This window comes from Protopterus annectens, chromosome 11.part0, assembly GCF_019279795.1.
Source record: "Protopterus annectens isolate FY-2018-M chromosome 11.part0, PAN1.0, whole genome shotgun sequence".
Lineage (NCBI taxonomy): Eukaryota > Metazoa > Chordata > Ceratodontiformes > Protopteridae > Protopterus > Protopterus annectens.
Window position 1 is genome coordinate 205,518,904 of NC_056745.1, and position 20,570 is coordinate 205,539,473.

General features: G+C 40.7%; 1 protein-coding gene across 1 annotated transcript in view; it reads right to left on the reverse strand.

The window, feature by feature from the left end:
• Positions 1–20,570, reverse strand: part of CDK17 (cyclin dependent kinase 17) — a 1,919,677-nt gene that overhangs the window by 583,845 nt on the left and 1,315,262 nt on the right. Inside the window, exon 8 of the mRNA XM_044087623.1 lies at positions 13,924–14,038. Within this exon, the coding sequence (XP_043943558.1) occupies positions 13,924–14,038 (115 nt within the window). The remainder of the gene's footprint in view (positions 1–13,923; positions 14,039–20,570) is intronic.

The window sequence follows — 20,570 nt, forward strand, 5'->3', positions numbered from 1 at the left end:
TGCTTCTCTCTGGATAATCACTGTTCTATTAAATGTTGTCAAATATTTGCCTCCCCTCTGCAAAACCACACTGATCCATATTGATCAATTCTGGCAACATCTTTGCCATTCTTTTAGCTAGCATAAACAAACACCTTGTAATCATTGTTTAAAATTTAAATGGGTCTATACACAGCTGGGTCTGATGGGTCTTTACTGTGTTTACATATTTCAAATACCACAATTTTTTTTCCAAGAAGTTTGTGCTTCCCCTCCTTTTAAAAATCACTTTTCCCTCCTAACTTCCAAACTTCCATAGGAATACCATCTGTTTCTGGAGACTTTCCTGCAGATCGATTAGAACCATAGTTTTTATCTCTCCTCCTCCTATCTTAACTGGCAAATATTGAGCCTCATCTACCTCTAATCTTGGCATACTAAGTCTTCCAAAAATATTCCCATTTGTGCTCTTTCTTGATTTCTATAGTGCTTTGTACAAGCTTCCATAAAATTTCCAAACTGTCTATAATACCTCTACAAGATCTCGGATTATTTTCTTTACAGGCTCCATAGGTTTGACAGCAACTCTTTCTACTTTCTGTTGCCTAAGTCGTCATGCTCTGGAGTTACTATCAAAAAACAATTGCTTAACAGAAATCTTACTAAACTTATACATATTATTCAGATAACTTTTCTCGCAAGTAATCTGCACTTTTACCTCTTGTTCTGTAAGACTCCCCGTATTCTGCAATACTTTATCCTATGTCAGCTCCTCTAAAAAAAAATCATATTACTTCTTAACTATCTTTCTCTTTTATTTCTACCCAAAGTTTTAAGCTCCATTTTCATTTTATCCCATTCACTAGCTATAACTTCTGAAGAAATTTTAATCTTCCCTAATAACCTTTGAATTTCTACTATCCATTCCTTAAATTCTTTTTAACAAGTAGGTGGAAAAATACCAGAGTCTCATTTTTACTTCATTGCCCTGCATTTTTATCTTAGTTTTTAATGATGTTTGACCTGAAATCGCTATTGGTTAGGTGCTCCTCTGAAATATAATTTCTGTCTCGTCTAGACTCTTATTTTGTCTTGGGGAATAAAATGTAAATTCTCTCAGAGTTGCTACTACTGAATTCACTTCTTCCACAACAAACATTTTTAAAAATTTCTTCAGAAATCTACCCTCTTTTGTTACATTTTCCCTTCTATGTCCCCAAGATACATCCTCACTGTTGCAAATTAAGTCCCAGTCCCTACCAATAAGTAATACTCTCCACTGAAAGATGATTATTTCTCCACAAAATAGCTTAAGCTCCTTAATATCTGTTTTTGGTGGAATATAAATACATGCTAGCATAATACCTCTTTCTTGCTTATAGCCTCTTACTACCACAAATCTACAATTATCTCTTCCCTCATTCTATTATAATTTGTATAATTACTCTCCTTTTCTTTTGCCCTGATATTCTGCCGAATATCCATCCTGAAATCCTATTCTTGTCAAATTTATATGCTCACTTCTTTCCAAATGCGTCTCCTGCAGCATTGTTATTTGCACTCTGCTCTTATTACTATAATTCAATACTCTTATTTACTCTGTAACTATATGGTTATTTACATTCCAAAATAATGTGGATAGTGTAGTCATTATGATAAGTTATTGTTACTAGCTGTTATACACAAAAACTTTTTTTGAATGTGTAGTTCCAGATTTTGTGTTACATGCACACACTAATGTCTGGAAGGCTGATCCTTTATAGAGTTGCTTCTTTCATCTCTATTTGTACCTATGTCACATTTTGCAAGGCATTTTATTTTAATGAAAACTCTCAAAATAAACTAAACATATTTTCAGAAATTCTCCCTATAATTTCTTAACTTAGAAGAAACGTAAAAAACTATGTACATCTTCAAAAAAAATGAAGTTTAACCCTCATGACAGGAAAAATTGCCCCAAATAGACAGCTGAAAACACAGGTATTACCTAATCTAAAATTAAGGCTAACCATGCTAAAGGGCATGTTATAGCCTGTATTCCCACTTACACTGACTGGACTGCTGTCTGTTCTTTTCTTCTCTCTATTGCTCTCCCAGAAGTGAAAAATTGCTTGTATGCTTTCAGAAAACATTAACTTTTAGGGTTAAGAAATGGTGTTCTGGCTATCTTTAAATAAAACTAAACTCTAGACTGTTCTACTAAATGCACTGGTATATTAAGGCTGCTAGGGAAGTTGCTTTCTGTTATTCACATCCAATTTCAAGCTTTTTTTAGTTAACTGCTTACCCCTGTACTTTTAAATTTTGAATTGCCTTAAGCAAACTATGCTCAGAACTCTGAAGATTGTTTGCTCTTGTAGAGAACTCATTTCCATGTAAACCAAAAAAACAGAAAGTTCAACTGCCCTCAGTTGCTGACTTCTTAACCCACTGAATATTTGCTAAAGGAAAAAATAACACACACTAATATCATTGCATATTTTCTTATTTTTCAAGCCTGCCTACTTACAGAAAACACTTGTTCTCAGACTAAGCCAAGAGCATTAGTCCTGACATTCACCTCTGCAAAAATAAGAGAAAGCATCTCACCTGTACATATAGTATAATCAGTGTACTTGTATTATCCATCCCCCAACAACCCAATATTGTACAGCATATTAACTTAAACTTGCTTATGTCCAGTATTCCTTCACTTTTTACATTGTAATGCCCATATTTCTTAAAAGTAACAAAACAAAGTACTTACTTACATTAATATCTTCGTCACAAACAGTTACTAAAAAATAACTCACCCACACCTCCACATGTAAGATAACCCTGCCTACATACTACACAAATCTGCTTTACTACATAACATGCAATTTACATCATGAAATATTTTATACAAATGCTATTAACAAAAATTTTTACTTACAGTTACTTTTTTCTTTTAGTGTCCTTTTAAACATTAATGATATAAAGTGGCTATATACTTTACAGTCCAAGTTTAACAAAGATAACAAAAGTCCAATCTTTCTCAGCTACTTTTTCATGCAAAGCCATATTTCACAAATGCAATTGATACTTCATAATGTCACACTGATGCACTAATTTTAGTGCTGCTAATCTTTTTTCTGTTCATATCCATCTCCGAACACCAGAATCTGGTTCAAGTCCAAGGCACTCAGATCCTTCTAATCACTTCATGTATTTCTCTCTCTCTCTCTTTCTCTCTCAAGCATTTTTCTTAGCAACACTGGAAAAGGTTTCACTGGCAAAGTCTCTCTATGAACTTTACTGTCAGAAGAATGAGAAGCAGAGTCCCCTCTATTTGGTGGTTTACTTTTTGTTGGATTAACTTTTGTACTGCAACCCCCCCACCAGAATCTGGTTCAAGTCCAAGGCATTCAGATCCTTCTAGTCACTTTATGTATTTTTCTCTTTCTCTCTCAAGCATTTTCCTTAGCAACACTGAAAAAGGTTTCACTGGCAAAGTCTCTCTATGAACTTTATTGTCAGACAAATGAGAAGCAGAGTCCTTCTATTTGGTGGTTTACTTTTTGTTGGATAAACTTTTGTACTGCAACCCCCCCCCCCCCCCTTAGCCTGTTCTGCATCAAAATATGTCTTTGATCCGCCAGGAAAAATATTCTGAATACAACTTGCTGCAGCAGTTTGAAGCTTGCAACTGCCTCTAGACATTCCCTAACTGATGGGATAAATTTGCTTCTCTCCTGCCTGGTGTACAGTAAATAATTATTTTCCACAAACACTCCTCTGTCTCTACAGATTAATACTTTGCCTTTTTGCCACAGTTGTGTCAGGATCAACTATTTATACAAGTATGACTTCATCTTTACTAATAGAGGCCTTCATTCCCTTCCCATGACCAAGTTTACAGCATACACTCAATATGCTCTTTCAATTAACAAATCCTGCAGTGGAATACTAGACCAGTTGCTTATTTGTGCTTTCATAAATTTAAAACAGTCTGTTCCTGCCAGTTTCTCTGGTACAGCAGAAAATCTCAGGTTTTCACTGTGAGCTTCATCTTCTAACTCTATCATGTTTTGAAAACTGCTCTTCTTGAGAAGTCTTATTCTCAGCCAGCCTTTTCTACATTTCAACCTCTGATTTTTGCAGTTTTATCAGTTCATTTGAATAGCTAGTTAATGCTTCTTCTGTATTTCCCAGTCGTTTGTTATATGAGTTGACATACTACCTCAATGCTTCATTTATTTTAATTAGCTCTGTGTACATTTGATTTAGATCTCCTCTAAATTACTGGAAGCCATCTCATGTACTAAAGCTGGAGCTTGAGCTGCACTTTTTTCGTTTTTTGCTAAACAGGCTAAACAGGTACAGGACTCTTCCCATTCAATATTTTCTTTTTACCTTTTCTAGTTGACTTCCTTTCAGTCTCTCTCAACTTTTTTTTCTTTGTTGGTTTCCAGGCAGTGGACTTACTAGCCATGAAATGAATTTTACTCAAACTGGCAGAATTAGTAGCACTTATTTCTCAGTTTCTTTTTTCACAATGGGAGAGCTGAAATTAAGCTGCTGATCACAGCACAGCCACCTTGGAAGACAGCAGTGTGCATATTATTTTTGTCTTCACTTTTACAATCACAGTGATCTGCAGTTGATTTAAAAAAAAAAGTTATGTGCTCATCATAACTTTCTATCTGTGTTTAGATCCAGCTCAGCAGCTTTTTACCAGCTCCTGGAACACAAATTCTCGAGTTCCTCCCTTACCCATAATGCCCTGGTCCCTCAACATTTCTCAGATCTTCTTTGCTGCTCCATAAGGTTGTACGGCTCAGTAAAATAAGAAACAGCAGCATCTGGATCTCAAAGGAACTTATGTTCCTACAGCATCTGTGAATCTTTCCAAAACTCAATAAGAAGGGGGGTTTAACGGACAAAGTTGAGGAATAATGAAAATGTCATTTTCATTCATTCCTCAACTGTTAGGACAGATTCCCTAGCTACCTATATCCCGGGAGGACTCTAAAGAAGGATATTCCTGAGCACTGCTGAGCCAAAGGCTGCTCTTCCCCTACAGACCAGATCCAATTTGTAACAAGCAATAGATTAGCCCAAGTAATGGCTGTGCAAATATCATCCAATGAAGATCTAGATAAAAAAAGCTGAAAAAGTTGCCATAGACCTGGATGAATGAGCTTTTGGTGGTTTTGTTAAACACAAACCCAATTTTTCATAAACAAAATTAATGCTATCAGTTAACCATTTAGCCAAAGTCACTTTAGAGACTGATTCGCCAATTTCTATTCTGAAAAGGAAGCAAATAACTGTTTTGATTTTTTCAGATCATTAGTTCTGTGTAGGTTAAACCATCATTATCTGTGTACGTTCAAAAGGTGCAACATACTCTCCTTTATTTGAGAAATTTGGAAAGAAAACCAGAAAGCGATAGCCTGATTAATATTGGCTTCTGACACTCCCTTAGTAAGAAAAGAGGGAATGGTTCACAAAGACACCCTATCCTTATGAAAAATCAAATAAAAGGGCTTAAAAGACAGGGTCTGTAGTGCTGAAACTCTCCTAGCTGACGTAATGGCCACTAAAAATACAGTTTTCCAAGGTAAAAATTTTAATTTACACCTAGCTGATGGTTGAAAAGGAGATTGTGTCAAGGATTGTAAAACAACACTTAAATCCCAGGGAGAACCAGGGTCTTTTAAAGGGGCCCTAAGAAGAGAAGTCCCCCTTAGAAAGGCTTTACAAAGTTTGGAGGAAGCTGAAGAATAGCATTTACTCCTATATGAAAATAGGAAATGGCAGCTAATTACACTTTGACAGTAGAAGAAAATTGAAAATTGCAGCAGAAATTCAAGAACTTTACGAACCGGTGCTGTAAAGGGGTCTGTGTCTTTTTGTTGGAAACTTTATGGGAAAATAACAAAGTGGCAGAAGGGGAGGAGAGCCTGGGCTGTCTTGGAATCAACATAAGTGTAGAAACCATGCAGTCAACTTTAGGCCAGGAATGTCCGGATGTGTCATGTCTGCTGGATGAGACAGAAGGTCTGGAACTGGATAGACACTCCATGGCGACTGAAGTAGATGAGGCCAGTAAGGGGTAATGAGGATAACTGCGCTCTTCAATTGAGAGGCTTTCTGAAGAAATTTGGGGATCAGAGGTAGTGGGGGGTACACAAAGAAGACCGTGAAGTACAGTCTCCCTTGGTGACGCCCCCAGCAGAGGAATCAAAGCAAAGAACCTGCTCCACTTGTTGTTGAGGGGAGATGCAAAGAAATCACAGCATGGCTGTCCCCATCGGCAGAAAATCCTTTCCGTAACCTTCATATTGATCATTCATGAGGCATTAGAATGAACCTGCCTAACTTGTCTGCAATTACATTTGATTTCCCCAGAATGTGCATTGCTATCATAAATTGGCTGGGTGAGAACACCCACTATCACACTCTCATAGCTTCTTGACACAGGGGATAAGATTTGGTTCCCCCTTATTTATTGATGCAATGGACCACTAACATATTCTCTCTCTGGATCGCAACAGCTCCAGGGGAGAGAATGTCTTGGAAGGCCTCCAACACTAACAGGACAGTCATTTCCATAGGTTCATAGGTTCGCACTAGGCTATCTGCCCTAGGGCATTTATAAGCCTAGCCAGAGTGTGTGTGGCTTCTGCCACCCCTTGGAATGATAATACTGTGCCCATTTAGGGTTTAGTTTACTGAGCCTCTGTCTAGAAGTGACACAGAGATGACCCCCGGGGTAAACCTACGATCTCCCATTCACTCATCAAGATTTCTCTTGAAGAGAGTCAGTGAGGGGCTATGCCTAACATGGACTGGGATTCTGTTCCAGAGTGTAGGGAGCCTCTGGGTTATGAATCTGTCCCTCCAGCATGTCCTATTTATAACACTGACGTGCATGTTAGCCTCTTTGGGGGACCATGTGGCTTGCACTGTCTTTCCCAAGAACTGCCCTCCCCCACCTGATCTGGGAAGCATCCATGGTCACTATGTCCTTGGGCAGAGGGAGAACAAACGGACAACCTTCTTTTACCTGATGTGAAAGAATGGCCCACATAAGGCAATTTTTGCAATCCTCTGTTATCTTGATCTGAGTTGATAAAGGTTGATGGAGAATGGATCATTGAGTCACTACTGTCCACTGAAGGATACTCATGGGATACCTTGAAAACAGTACCGGAATGACTGCTGCACACACAGACCCCAGGGCTTGCAAGATCTATCAAGCTGAAAGAGAAAAGTTTTCAATGATCTTTCTGACTTGGAATCAAATTGTTTCAACCCTTGTGACAGGGAAAGAGGCTGTTATAGAAACTGTATTGAGCAAAGCTCAAAATGAATACCTGAGTTGGTTCCAGCTGAGATTTCTTGTGCTTGATGGTAATTCCCAGGTGACAGCATGAGTATATGGTCTCAAGCTTTGATTAGATGATGCCTGGTCAGAATGGTTATGAGCCAGTAGTCTACGTATGGGAACACCCAGTATCCTTGTAGGCTCAAGTGAGCTGTTACTACTGCCATGAACTTGGTAAATACCCTGGTGATTGTAGTGAGACTGAAGGCAGAGCTCTGAACTGGTAAAGACTGACACCCTGCCAGAAGCGCAGATATCTTCTGGATCGTCTGTTTATTTTGATATGATAGCACGGGCCTAGGTCTATTTCAGCAGACTAAAATCCCACTTACCCAACTTTTAAAAGACAAACAAAAAACCCGAAATTCCAGAAGACTGATTGCTTGGTACACTGACAGAGCACTATGGGAAATTACATTCCTGCTTTCACCTAGCGAAGGCCTTTTGCCTTGGGGCCAAATAAAGAACTTCCATCAAAGGGAGCACTAATGAAGGAAAATTTTAAGGGTTCGCAGAATCACAAAAGAGCATCGAAGCATGTCTCCTTATGGAAATGCCTGAACCTGCTACTCTTGAGGTACCCCCTCAGCTGCATGGAAGACGAGCCTTATGGACGAATTTGAAATGGAATGGAGGGTAAACAACTGCGAGGCAATGGTACTCTCTGCCTCAGCAGATAATAGTCCCAGAGATGGATTTGGTGAGTTCCTTAATCAAATCCCTCTGGAGTCTAATGAAGTGCTCCAAATAATTTGGCGACCAAAGAGCAAAGGTCAGTGAAGCATACACACACTTCCGAAATCTGTTCAGTGCCCTAGACTCCCTGTTATGAGAGTGGAGAGAGGAGCACGACATCAACAGGTTCTCCTTTGCTCCAAAACTCTGTCTTTTGGGGGGGGCCAGGATCCTATCTGGTCTCCTGGAAATAGGTTCCTTCCATGCCCATCAAGAGATCAAATCAATGAGCTCATCGGTGAGTGGAGTCACCCAGATGGTAGATGTGCCAACTCCAAAAGCCTTCAGGAATATCAACTCCTCCTGGGAAGGGTTGACAAGAGACCAATCACCCTTTTTACCTTTACAAGTTCTAGAATGTCTCCAAATGAGACTTCATTGGGTGGTGATATAGTGAACCCTCCTCCCCCCTTCAAAGTCAGTATTCTTTTTGACCGATGCTTGTGGAGAGTCTAACTGCCTCTTTTTGCACTTTTTCTTTCCACGAACATCTTCAGTGGGGTGCTCCGGAGAACTATCTGAAGAAATTAATATACCGTGTTGGGTATCCTGGGTAGCTTGCCTGGGTGGCACAGGTGGTTGAGGCTCTAGACACAGAGACGAATGGAGTTGGAAGTTGGAACTGACTGGGGGGAGAAGTTTGGATTCTGGGAACAGGAAAGCTCTCACCACTACCTCGAATGCAGAGTGCCTCAAGAGAGTAGGATGCCAACAGTTCCGGGAAAACATGTTTCCAAATCGTAGGCAAACCACTTGAGGAGGGAATTGTAGCTGATCTAATGCTGAACCTCCAAGGAGCAGAGATGGCTCTGACAATTTTGATGTTGGCTCCAACACCCAGGATACAGTGGTGATGCTATGACTCTGACAGTCATCCTGCTCAGAAGTGCTCGGCACAGTTCCACTCAGGGATGTCACTGGAGTTGAAGATACCACGATTTTCGGATCTGATGCAGATGACTCCAGAACCTTTGGCTCTGACTGCTCCAAAACCAATGGTCAGACTGGAGAAAGAGCAAGAATTGGTGGGTTAGTACTAACAAAGGTCTGCGGACCAGATGGGGTTGGAGCTAGAAGGACCCCATTTGAATCTGCATCGAGAAGAACTTCCTCATCATCCTGTCCACATCAGCTTCGATCAGACTTCTGCAGGAATGAGTAAAAGACGCTGTTGATAGTGCTCTTGAATGATGGCACCTAGGAGACATAACCAAGAAAGGAGAAGGTAGTCCAGCTGAAACCAGATCCAATGCCAATGGTGGAGATCGGATTCGAGGAGACTTATCAGATTTTGCCTTCTGATCCGAAGAGGTCGGATCCAAAGGTTTCATAACTTTGTGAGGAGGTCCTAAACCTGGAGTCGAAGGACAGGTCAGTTCTGGGGAATGCTTCTGTGCATTCTTTTTATTGGATTTCTTGGAGGGTTTGAGCCCTAGATGATGCTGATGACTTGGAAAGAAGCAAACCTGTTAAGATCAGTTTATTTTTTCAGTCTATCAAAGCCCTTGGATTAAAGGCTTTTCATATGTCACAATTTGAGTCTAAAAGCACAGGGCCTAGACAATAAATGCATTTAGAGTGCACGTCAGACAGGGGTATCTTACGGCTGCAGACCGTACATTTTTTGAAACCAAAAGGTTTCTGTTCAGACATTGTAAAGTACAAAATCCAATAGCATCAAAAATGCAAATAGAAAGGGAGAGTTTTTTTTTTCTTTTAAACAAAGAGAAAAGAGAAAGAGGCTGCCAATGATGGTAAACTGAGAAGTACTATATTAGTACAAGGAAAGGGGCACCAGCAGTGGTAACAAGATCTACAATCAAAAGTGTAATAAGAAATAGGGAGGAAAGCTATAAAAAAATAGGACTAATATAAGACAGGGATAAATCTAAGAGAAAAATTTGAAGAAATGTTTATACTCACAAAAAATAAGCTAGCCAACCTGAGAGTCTGCAGTGACCATGTCTGTACGCTAAGGTGGCAAATGAGATTTGAGGAATGTTAGGTTATCGGCGCATTATGAGTAAGGGAGGAGCTAGAGAGTTTCAGTGTTCCACGAGCTGATAAAAGCATCCAAGTTGGATCCAAACCCAACAGTTGATAAATGAATGAAAATGATATCAGATCTTTTATTTCAGATTTTACAGCAAAAATGCTGACAGACATTTTTTTAAACAAAACACTCTCAAATTGAAAACAAACTTAGCATGAGAAACAGCAAACCTTGCTTCCCATGAAGCACATTTTGTGAAAAATCTTCTGGCAACCCATTCAACAACAGCTAGAATTGATAATCAAATAGCATACATCAAATCACTAGTTAGCAGATATGAGAAGAATGTAGGAATTCAAAAGCCAAATGTGTTACGCATCTGTTAACAGCCTAGGACAGCCCACTGGACACAAGTCTCTCTTTTCATGAACAGCCACTGAGTACCATCTGATGAAGTAACTTGGTTAGAGAGATAAAGAAGACAGATGAGGAAATCAAAGTAGCTTTTTAATAACCCGTGGCTTTACTCATCCATACCAAGTGACAGACAAGTTGCTGTAACACAAATTTCATACTTATGTGCCTGCAAAAATTAAGTTAAATTAAAAATGCATTTGCATAATGCACATGCGCATAATGTGCATATTTCATTTATTTATTTACTTGACATTTGTTTAATGAGGCTGCCCGACTGGATTAGTAGGCCTGGGGAGAAAAGCTCAAAAGTACAATAATAAGACAATTACAAAAAAAGTGTATATTCTGCTTGACAGCATAACACTGATCTACTATGGTTGAGTGGTAAGCAAACTTAATGGCAACCTTATTAACTTTAAGTTTATAAGAGCAATATTTAAAATCTGTCCCTATTATCTGATTCTGTTAAGCATACCTCTCAGCTGTATAGATTTTTGCAGAATGTCCAGATTTTTGCCTCATATTTTTGGTCTTTTTCTCAAAATTGTTGTTTTCTGGTAAATCACTGGCAGATCATTGAGGTTGAAGTCAGAAAATAATGACAGTTGAGTTTCATACTTCATACCCTTCCAAAAATTCATGCTAATGCACAACCTGCATTTCTATCAACTTTCTAAGCTTGTGAGAGCAGTACTTAAAAGTGTCCCTATTTTGTGCCTTTGTACCCCCACTATTTTTGGCGTTGTCCCGATTTCTTGATCTAAGAGGGTGAGAGGTATGTGTCCAGTGGTATGGTCCAGACTTGCCCAGACCTCATTGCTGCTGCTGCCAGGGATCACTCTAACTCTTCACTCTCTCCCCGTGACACACACACACATCGCTCTCACTCTTTTCCGATCTCTCACACAGTCATTAGTCACTCCCTCATTCATACCTGCATTCACTCACACATCAATCTTACTCTTCCAATCACACACACAGACACACACACACTTGCATTCACTCACACATCGCTCTCACTGTCTGTCACACCCACATGCCACACACCCACTTACGTATGCATTCATACATCCCTCTCACTCTTCCGATCTCACACATACACACACACAGTCACTTCTTCATTCATACCTGCATTCAATCACACATTGCTCTCACTCTCCCAATCTCATACACACAGCCACTTCCTCATTCATACCTGCATTCACACACACACACACACACACACACACACACACACACACACACACACACACAGCCACTTCCTCATGCATACCTGCATTCACTCACACATCGCTCTCACTCTCCCGATCTCGCTCACACACACACACAGCCACTTCTTCATTCATTCCTGCATTCTTTCACACATTGCTCTCACTCTACCGATCTCATACACACACACAGCCACTTCTTCATTCATTCCTGCATTCATTCACACATTGCTCTCACTTTCCCGATCTCACACACACACACACACACACACACACACACACACACACACACACACACACACTTCTTCATTCATTCCTGCATTCACTCACACACTGCTCTCACTCTCCCGATCTCTCACACACAGACTCTTTTGCTTTCATGCAGACATTCACTCACACGTGCAGACAGACACACACACTCATACAGGCATTCACTTACCTGACAGCCCGGTTCCAAGTGCTCCACAGCCTGGTGGCTGGGGACCGCTACTATACTTGATGCCAGTTCGGCTAAAAAGCTACAGTGTAGGTCTAGACTTAGTTTGCTGCGAACTAATAAGCTTAGCTGCAAAATAAACCTCAAACTGTTTGCGGTTTATTTTGCAGCTAAGCTTATTAGTTCACGGTGCCCCTGTGAGGAAGCCACGGTGCACATTTTGGGAACCCCGAAAATAATAAATATAATAATAATAATAATAATAAATAAAATAATAAATATAATGTCAACATAACAAAGAAACCAAGGATCATATTATGATGTTCCAGTTCACTATAATCAGTTTCTTTTATAAAATAACTCCTCTAGTTCATACGTAGTTATGCTTGCAGGCCAGAGGACAAATGAGGAGCCTAGCCCAAATTTCTAGACAACCCAAAACACTATCTGATTAAGTGACTTTCTTAAAGTCATCCAGTAAAGTAAATGAGGGCTGAGGGAATCAAATCCTTCACCACAGGAACTATAACTCACAACCTTAATCCACTGCTCCAAGTGCCAGACTAATGTAAAAAGATAAAAGGGTTTAAACCCCACACCATTCCCACAAGAAACAGCAGCATTAACCCACTACACTAATTTGTAAGTTACAAGTGGAATACTGGGATGCAGGAAACGCATTTTATCTTGCTCAAAGTCAGACAGTAGGCAAACAGAGTTAAAAGGGTTAAAACCTTGTACTTCTGACTACAGGACACAAGCACATAACATCACACAGTATTTTAAAATGACCATTACTCGTGACTCATTGCTCAGTAACTTTTAACCTTTAATGATTTATCAGAAAATGAACTGTGTGAATGTGCGGCAGTTAGTGCTGAAAATTAAGGTTTGAAGATCTTTATGAGCTCCTTCCTGTAATTAGAGATGATGCACAGTTCTTCCTGTAATTAGAGATGATGAACAGTTTGATTCTTTCTACCTCCATTTGCCTGTTCTGCATCTCTGAGCAAATCAATTAATCAGTAGGCTCTTCTACATAAATTAACTAGGGCATTTCTTCTAGCTACAGAAAATAAACAAAAAAATAACTAGGGCATTTTACACAAATCACACACACACACACACACACACACACACACACACACACACACAAAATACCTGGGACACTGTGCTTGCTGCTGCAAACTCCCCTCCATGCAGTAGCAGGAATTCAAAGCTTCTCAATAGTGCAGCAAACAGAACAGTACCAAGCAATGAAATTCCTCCATTCAGTGGCAGCAAGCACCAATTCAAAGCAGCCATTCTCCCGCATTTGGTACTTCCTGTACTATGCAGAAGAATGGCTGATAGTACCACCTGTACTATGCGGTGGCTGTGGAAGTGGAACCTGGAACCAGTGCATGCTGGAAAAAGAGGAGCAAAAGAGTATTCTAGCTAGAAATGTGCTGGAAAATACAGAGATGGTTGTGCTGTAGTGTAATGGTTTTGCTGGCTAGCAGGTTCCCCTGATGCTGTGGGCTCTATACGACCACCCATTTCAACCCTATTATAATCAGTCTTTGAAAGGGCCTAAAGAACACATGGCCTTTTGTGAACTGTATTCAGATTTGTACAATTACAATCAGACTACCATTACTATTTTATAATGCAGTAACTTATAACGAAAGTCTTTGTAAGCAAGAAGGTGACACTTTGAAGTCCTCAAACGTCATGAAAATGCAATATTTTAACTCTCTGTCTAAAGTTAAATGAATATGCATTCCACCAAAGAAAATTTCAAATCTGGTAGGGTACTCACCTTCTCGTATGGCTGTACATGGTGCTCCCTCTTCATGCTCCAGTCTTATTTCTTTTAGAGCTACCAAGTTATCTGTCAGCTTACTCCTTCCCTTATAAACTGTTGCATATGTACCCTTAAAGTGGAGAGAGAAATACTTAAAATAAGAATTCCATTACAAGTGAAATCAAATTATGGTATGGCATTTTAGAAATATGACTATTTAAAAAATGCTACAGTGCATTGTGTAAATAATGTCCTGTGGTCTTCTGAACGTTAAAACACTTGTCAGCAGCCCTGATGTAAACAGAAGCAAAAGATCCAAAGATTTCTGTCAACCCTAAGCAACATTAAATGGTTGTGGTTGCCTGTTCATAAGCATGGGCAGTCTTCACTAAAGAATAACCACAAAATATATGCAAAGTATATGGAATAGGTCATAGGAAGTAATAAATGTGTTAACATGCTTAGCATAATGCTAGCTCTGGAAGAGAAAATGCATATTTGGGAACTCTTGGGTGTAAGACTACACGCACTAGGACCACTCAGTAAAACAAACTTCCCAGGCTGTTCAGTATCCTCCCACTATACCACAAAGCAGCACAGTATTTATCTCCAGAATAGAGGATAGCTGTGTGAAGCTAAACAAATACTGATGCAACCTTCTTCAATGAGAAGGGAGAATGTGAGTGGGTTTGTGTTAAGGATGGAATACTTTTCCAGGGTTACTGTTACATAAAATACATAACTTTAACCAAGAGGAGGCCATTTAGGTAACTTACAATACAGACTCCATGGTCTGTGGCATTCCGCGGTGGTGCAGCGTTAGTGTTGTTGCCTCACAGCAAGAGGTTCTCCCTTTCAATTCTCGGCTTGGGTTGGGAGTGCCTTCTGTGTGGAGTCCGCATGCCCTCCCCGTGGTTGAGTGGGCATTCGAAAGACATGCGATGAATGGGCGTGCCTTCGTTGAAGGTTGGGCGTCTGGCTGGCAACTCGACACCATAAAAACCCACTGCCAATCATTAGGGGACCAGAGTTCCGCTGTGGCGACCCCTAACCGGGAAAAGCCGAAAGACAAACAACAGTACAGACTCCATGGTAGTACAACTACGTCACCTTCCTTGTAGGAACATCCCTTGACAATGGCATCTCCAAAAAGTGACCACCTGGATAACAGATCCAGCTTGTAATGCTTTGCAAAGCACTGAGGCTGTACCACAAAAGCTGCTGCAAACTTAGCAATTGCTGCACAACTGGGAAAAAACTACTAAAGTAATTAAAGTTCTAGCAGAGTGTGTGCTTTAAACAGTACTGGTACGGGTGTACTACCCTTAAAGTGTCAGAATTTATTACTTGACAAGTCTGACTTTGGAACTTTGAGTCCTAGTTTCACATCAGAAAGGGAAGCAGAGTTGTGAGCCTTTATTACAGATGTGGCTCTGTCAGCATTTCAGCTGGTGTATATCCATGCCATGAAGTAAGCAGTCCAGGGAGTATGTATAGGATACAAAGAAGACAGTTGGATATATTGGTAAAGATTTTTTTTTTAGTGGCAACCTTAAGCATAAAAAATGGATTAGTTCAGAAAGACCACCTGTATGAGAAACTAAACCACAGACTTTACAGAGACAGCTTGAAATTCTGAAATTCTCCCATCTGATTTGAATGTCACTAGGAAAAGGGTCTTTCAAGTAAGAATCTTCAAATATACAGAATGGGAAAGCTCAAAGGGATCTTTTTCCAGAAAAAAAGTACAATTTTCAGGAAAGTACTGGAGCTCTTAGCAATAGTCTCAACAAGAAGGTAACTAAGAAAAGTTTTGCAATAACTTTTGAAGAGGCTAAGTAATTACAGTGAAGTTCTTCATGGAAAGTGGAAACAGTTATTCAAGAAAAGTCCATTTGCTGCTAATGCTGGTGTGAAAAATATGGACAAGGTAGTCCAGAACTGGTGGAAAAGGGGGACAAGAACAGATCTAAACCATTCAGACTGGTCCCAAAGATAAAATAAGATGTTCATTTGTTCTTAAAGTTTTTCTTGTGTTGGGTGTTGAGAAGATGACAACATCTCAACTACCTGCACAAAGAATTATAGACTGCTGGCTACTATAATTAGGGGAGAAGCCAAACTGCATGCAAAAGGAGAAGTCATCTGGATAAGGTTTGACCAATATATGGGTCAGCAAAGTCTATCTGCTGGGAACAGTATGGGGCTACCAGGATTACATTTAATTTAAGAATCACCGTCTGAATGAATTTTCAGATGTAATTGGGGGGGGGGGGGGGTAGAAGAGAAAAAGTGGCCATTTGTGAGCTACATTCTCCCCCACAGGTATCCCAGTGCAGGAATGAGGAAAGATCTATGAAACTGAGAAGCTGACTGACCACTGATAGCCCATTTGCAAGACAGATGGAAGCACCTGCTCAGGTTGTCTTCCAGCAAGCATGAAACTCCCAGGATGTGAATAGTACCTAAAAAACAGTTGGTGGTCAGACATGTTCCTAAACTCTCACAGATTCCCAATATTAGGAGCATAAGACTATTCCTCCCTTTTTTTTTTGATGTACTCCACAACAGCCATGTTGTCTGACTATATGTTAATAACTCCCTGGAGAAGAGTCTTATAAGAAAAAAGAATTGTTTTCATGCCCAGTATTCTGAAGTACAAAAATATTTCCAAAGACATCCAGATATCCGGAGCCATCAACCAAATGAAATGCACTTGGCAGCCCAGGGTGGGGGATGTCCACTGTCACTGGTGCCAGTTATGCGGTTAAGTGAAATGGTTCACCAAGGTTGGAGATGTCCAGCTCTGCCTGCATATTAAGTGGCACCTGTACATCTGAGAGATATGGATTTGATAAATCTAAGTGTCCACTATCTTGAAACCATTGGACCAAAACAAGCTCACGGGAGAACTCACAATGTGGCAACTTTCCCTGATAAACACAGGAATAGCCACAACCATGAGACCCACTGCCTTAGTACAGATGTGTCGAGGTTTTTGTTAGTAAAACAAGGGACGACACTTTGGCCTGAAAAGACTATTCTCTCTGTGGGGTCTTTCTTTACATGAGTTGATATCTAGACTGCATGCTATAAAAGGAAGAAGTTGAGCAGGTTGCAACTGTGACCTCTTTATATTCAATGTTATCATCTCAGATTTGAACAACATGATTAAAGGCTCCTTCACGGATATCAGACTTTGAAGAGATGGGCCAGCTGACAGTACAGTCATCCAAGCACATCTTAGCTCCCTGCAGTCTCAAGTGGGCTGCGACCACAGACAAGCATTTACTGAACACCCAGAGGGCGGAGGTGAGACCAAACAGAAGACTCCAGAATTAGTATTAAAAAAGCCTCTCTGTGAACTTTGTGTTGAGATGCAACAACTACAGGTCTGCAGAGCACGTCCAGTCTCCTTCTGCTAAACAAAAAAGAATCAAGTGTACCGTGACCATACGAAAGTTTCCTTTGAGGATAAATCCACTTAGGCTGCTCAGATTAAATATCGGCCTAAGGTATTTTTTCTGACATCAAAACAAATCTGGAGTAATATCAGAGCCATTCCAGTCAGAAAGGACCTCTTCATGGTCTCTCTTGAGTAAGAGATTCAAGATCTCCTTCTCTGATGCTTGTTTCTGACAGGGTGGAATGTCTTTCATTGGAGGAGAAGCTGCAAAAAAAAAAAAAAAAAAAAAAAGAGACATCATAACCCCTGGGTATAACTCTTCCTACTTATCTTTCCTCAATAATGAAATTTCAAGATAACAGCTAGAGAGACAGATGACTTCCAATTACCTCTGTATGTCAGCAGTCAGGCAAGACCTCAGGGTCAAAAACAGGGAGCCTGTTATTTTATGAAAACTGCTTGGGTAGTTAAGAGTTCTTTCCAAACTGCTGAGTTTCTGTGGCTGTTGCCATGCTTGGTGAGTGCCCCTTTTGGAAAAGGTGCATTAAAGAGAATGAAACATGGACTTCAATATCCACAAGAGTCTTGCTTTCTTACTCTGCACTCTCCAAACATCTTTCACTTTGGGCCCAAATAACATAAGCCCTTCAAACAGGGAACTGATGAAAGTTGCTTTAATTTCTTGGAAAAAGTTGGTCAGAGCCATAAGTTTTACAGCATGCTTATGCAAGATTTCAACAGCATTGTAAGAGATGAGCATCATAAGCTTCACCACGGTAGAAAAAAAGAAGTTATGTTCTTACCATAACATTCCATATCAGTTGTTCATCTCGCCTTTGTTCTTACACGTGGGTTCGGAGCCGATCCATCGGCTCCGAGTCGGCCACTTTCCAGGCTCTAGATCTCTGAGAAGCTCAACAGACCGTCTCTATCCCATGACGCTCTGCTGCCAAACCCCAGATCTAGTTTGCTGAACCCAGCAAGAAACACAACTAAGCAACCCAATATAACAAAGTAACTATTTACAATTAGTTAAAAAATAACCTGGCTGAAAAGAGGATACTAGTAAGATCAACCAGACCACCAACCATACCCGTTCTTCCAGAACATGGAGGAGGAAGGTGGGAGGGAGTGTAAGAACAAAGGCGAGATGAACAACTCAAATGGAACGTTATGGTAAGAACATAAGCTGGTTTAAGCACTTGGGCTTCAGGCCAGTTATTTTACATTAAGAAGGTTCGTGGTCTGCACTCTTGTGGGAGGAGAGGCTGGACTCTGTCCTTCTGAGCTGGGAATTTATAGTGCCTGCATATTTGAACTGTTTCTTACTGAAATTGGTACACCTTGTTTGCTGTAGCATAGACTAGACCCAGGCCTGCTGAATCTAGCTTTGTATGTTTGTTGTTTGTTTGCCTGTTATTTCCCTGAAATGCTAATTCCACCTAAAACGCGGCTTTTCAGCACTTCTGTGGATCCCTAGTGATATCTGCATTGCTTACTGTACTTATGTCCTTGTTTCACTTGAAAGAAAGTTACTGTTTGTCATTTTTGCATTTAAGTTACTTGTAACACATTGCATTTAAGTTACCTGGCACTTGCTCACTAAAGCAATTATATAAGTCAGCACTAAAAAATTAAAAGCACTACACCCTCACAAACTCCCCTTGAGTACCTTGTTCCTCATTGGCCCTTTTTTTCAACTATAAAGGAATTCGCAATACTATTCTAGCATGTCCAAAGGTCAGTTGTCAATCTCCTCTCTGGTCCAGCTGGTGAATCTGGGAATCTTGAGGCAATGTTACAACTGCCTCATGTACACAGACAACCCGCTCCTCCTCCCAACAAATTCCAACACATGTGAGAGATGCAACCATATAGCCAAACTGGAGGCTAAGCTCTCTCAACTCAGTACTGGCGGAACCAGTCAGGAGGAGGAGGAAACCACACTCACTATAATTCCAGTCTCACATAGACCTACCATGACAGCAAACCAAACACATAAACACACAAAAACATACTCGGAGGCTCTAAATAAAAATCTGCCTAAGCAGCAGAGACCTCCAAAGCAGACACCCAAGCAACCGCTACCCCAAAACAAAACACGTGCAACACATAGCTCACAAAGCCAGTGTGCTGAACAGTCACAGCCCTTAAGGCTAAACAACACACCTGATACACATGTAATAGGTAACTCTATCGTCAGGCACACTGACGTCCCACTCACCAGGCTGAACAAGGAGAAGGTCACGGTGAGCTGCCTGTCGGGCACTAGGATCCGCCACATAACACAAGCACTCAGGTCACTCCAAGGCAAGTACAAATATGACTCCGTCATTGTCCATGCTGGTGTGAATGACCTGAGACGTACCTCCCTGGACTACATGAAAAGAGACATAGAGGAGCTCTCTGAGCATGTAGCCCAGGCCGGTATGACCATGACCTTGAGTAGCATCTTACCCTCACCAAGAATGATGCCATAATATGAAAACAAGATGATCAATTTCAACAATTGGCTTAAGTATTGGTGTCATTCAAAGGGGATCCAATGCCTGTCAGCCTGGGATGACATGCTCGACAAGCCACAGTGCTTCACTAGGGACGACTTGCATATGCCACCCCTGGGCTTTCGGATATTGGCAAAGGCTCTTGCTACCCCCACAGTGCCTTTTTTAGGGAAGGCTCAAAAGACAAACCCACCTCCAAAGGTATCACAAGGGATAAAAAACTAAGAGTAATGCTACTCAACGCCAGAAGTCTAAACCTCAAGATGCACGCACTCGAAGCACTCAAAACTCTCCTTATCATGGAGAACATCGATATCTGTACAATAACAGAAACCTGGTTCAAGGCTCCCGAGAGCACCCCAGCACTACCAGGTTTATACCTCATACCATGCTTTTCGGCCCCAAAACTTGGACCGAACCACAAAAGGAGGGGGAGTATCAATATTCGTCAAAGATACCCACACCTCCAGGTTGGTGGCACAGCACAAAGCATCAGAGACTATCCATGTGCAACTAACAGTGGGTAAAACTGCCTTCCAGTTTACAGCCTGCTACAGACCACCCTCCCAAACCCAGGAACCCCACTCGGCCTTCCTGAGAACACTGGAAAATATGAAGGTCTCTCCAAACACCATTATATTGGGTGACTTCAACTACCCAAACATAGACTGGGAGCATTACTCTAGCTCCAACACCCTAGCCCAAAGGTTCCTAGAATTTATAAACTCAAATGCTATGGAACAACTTGTTAC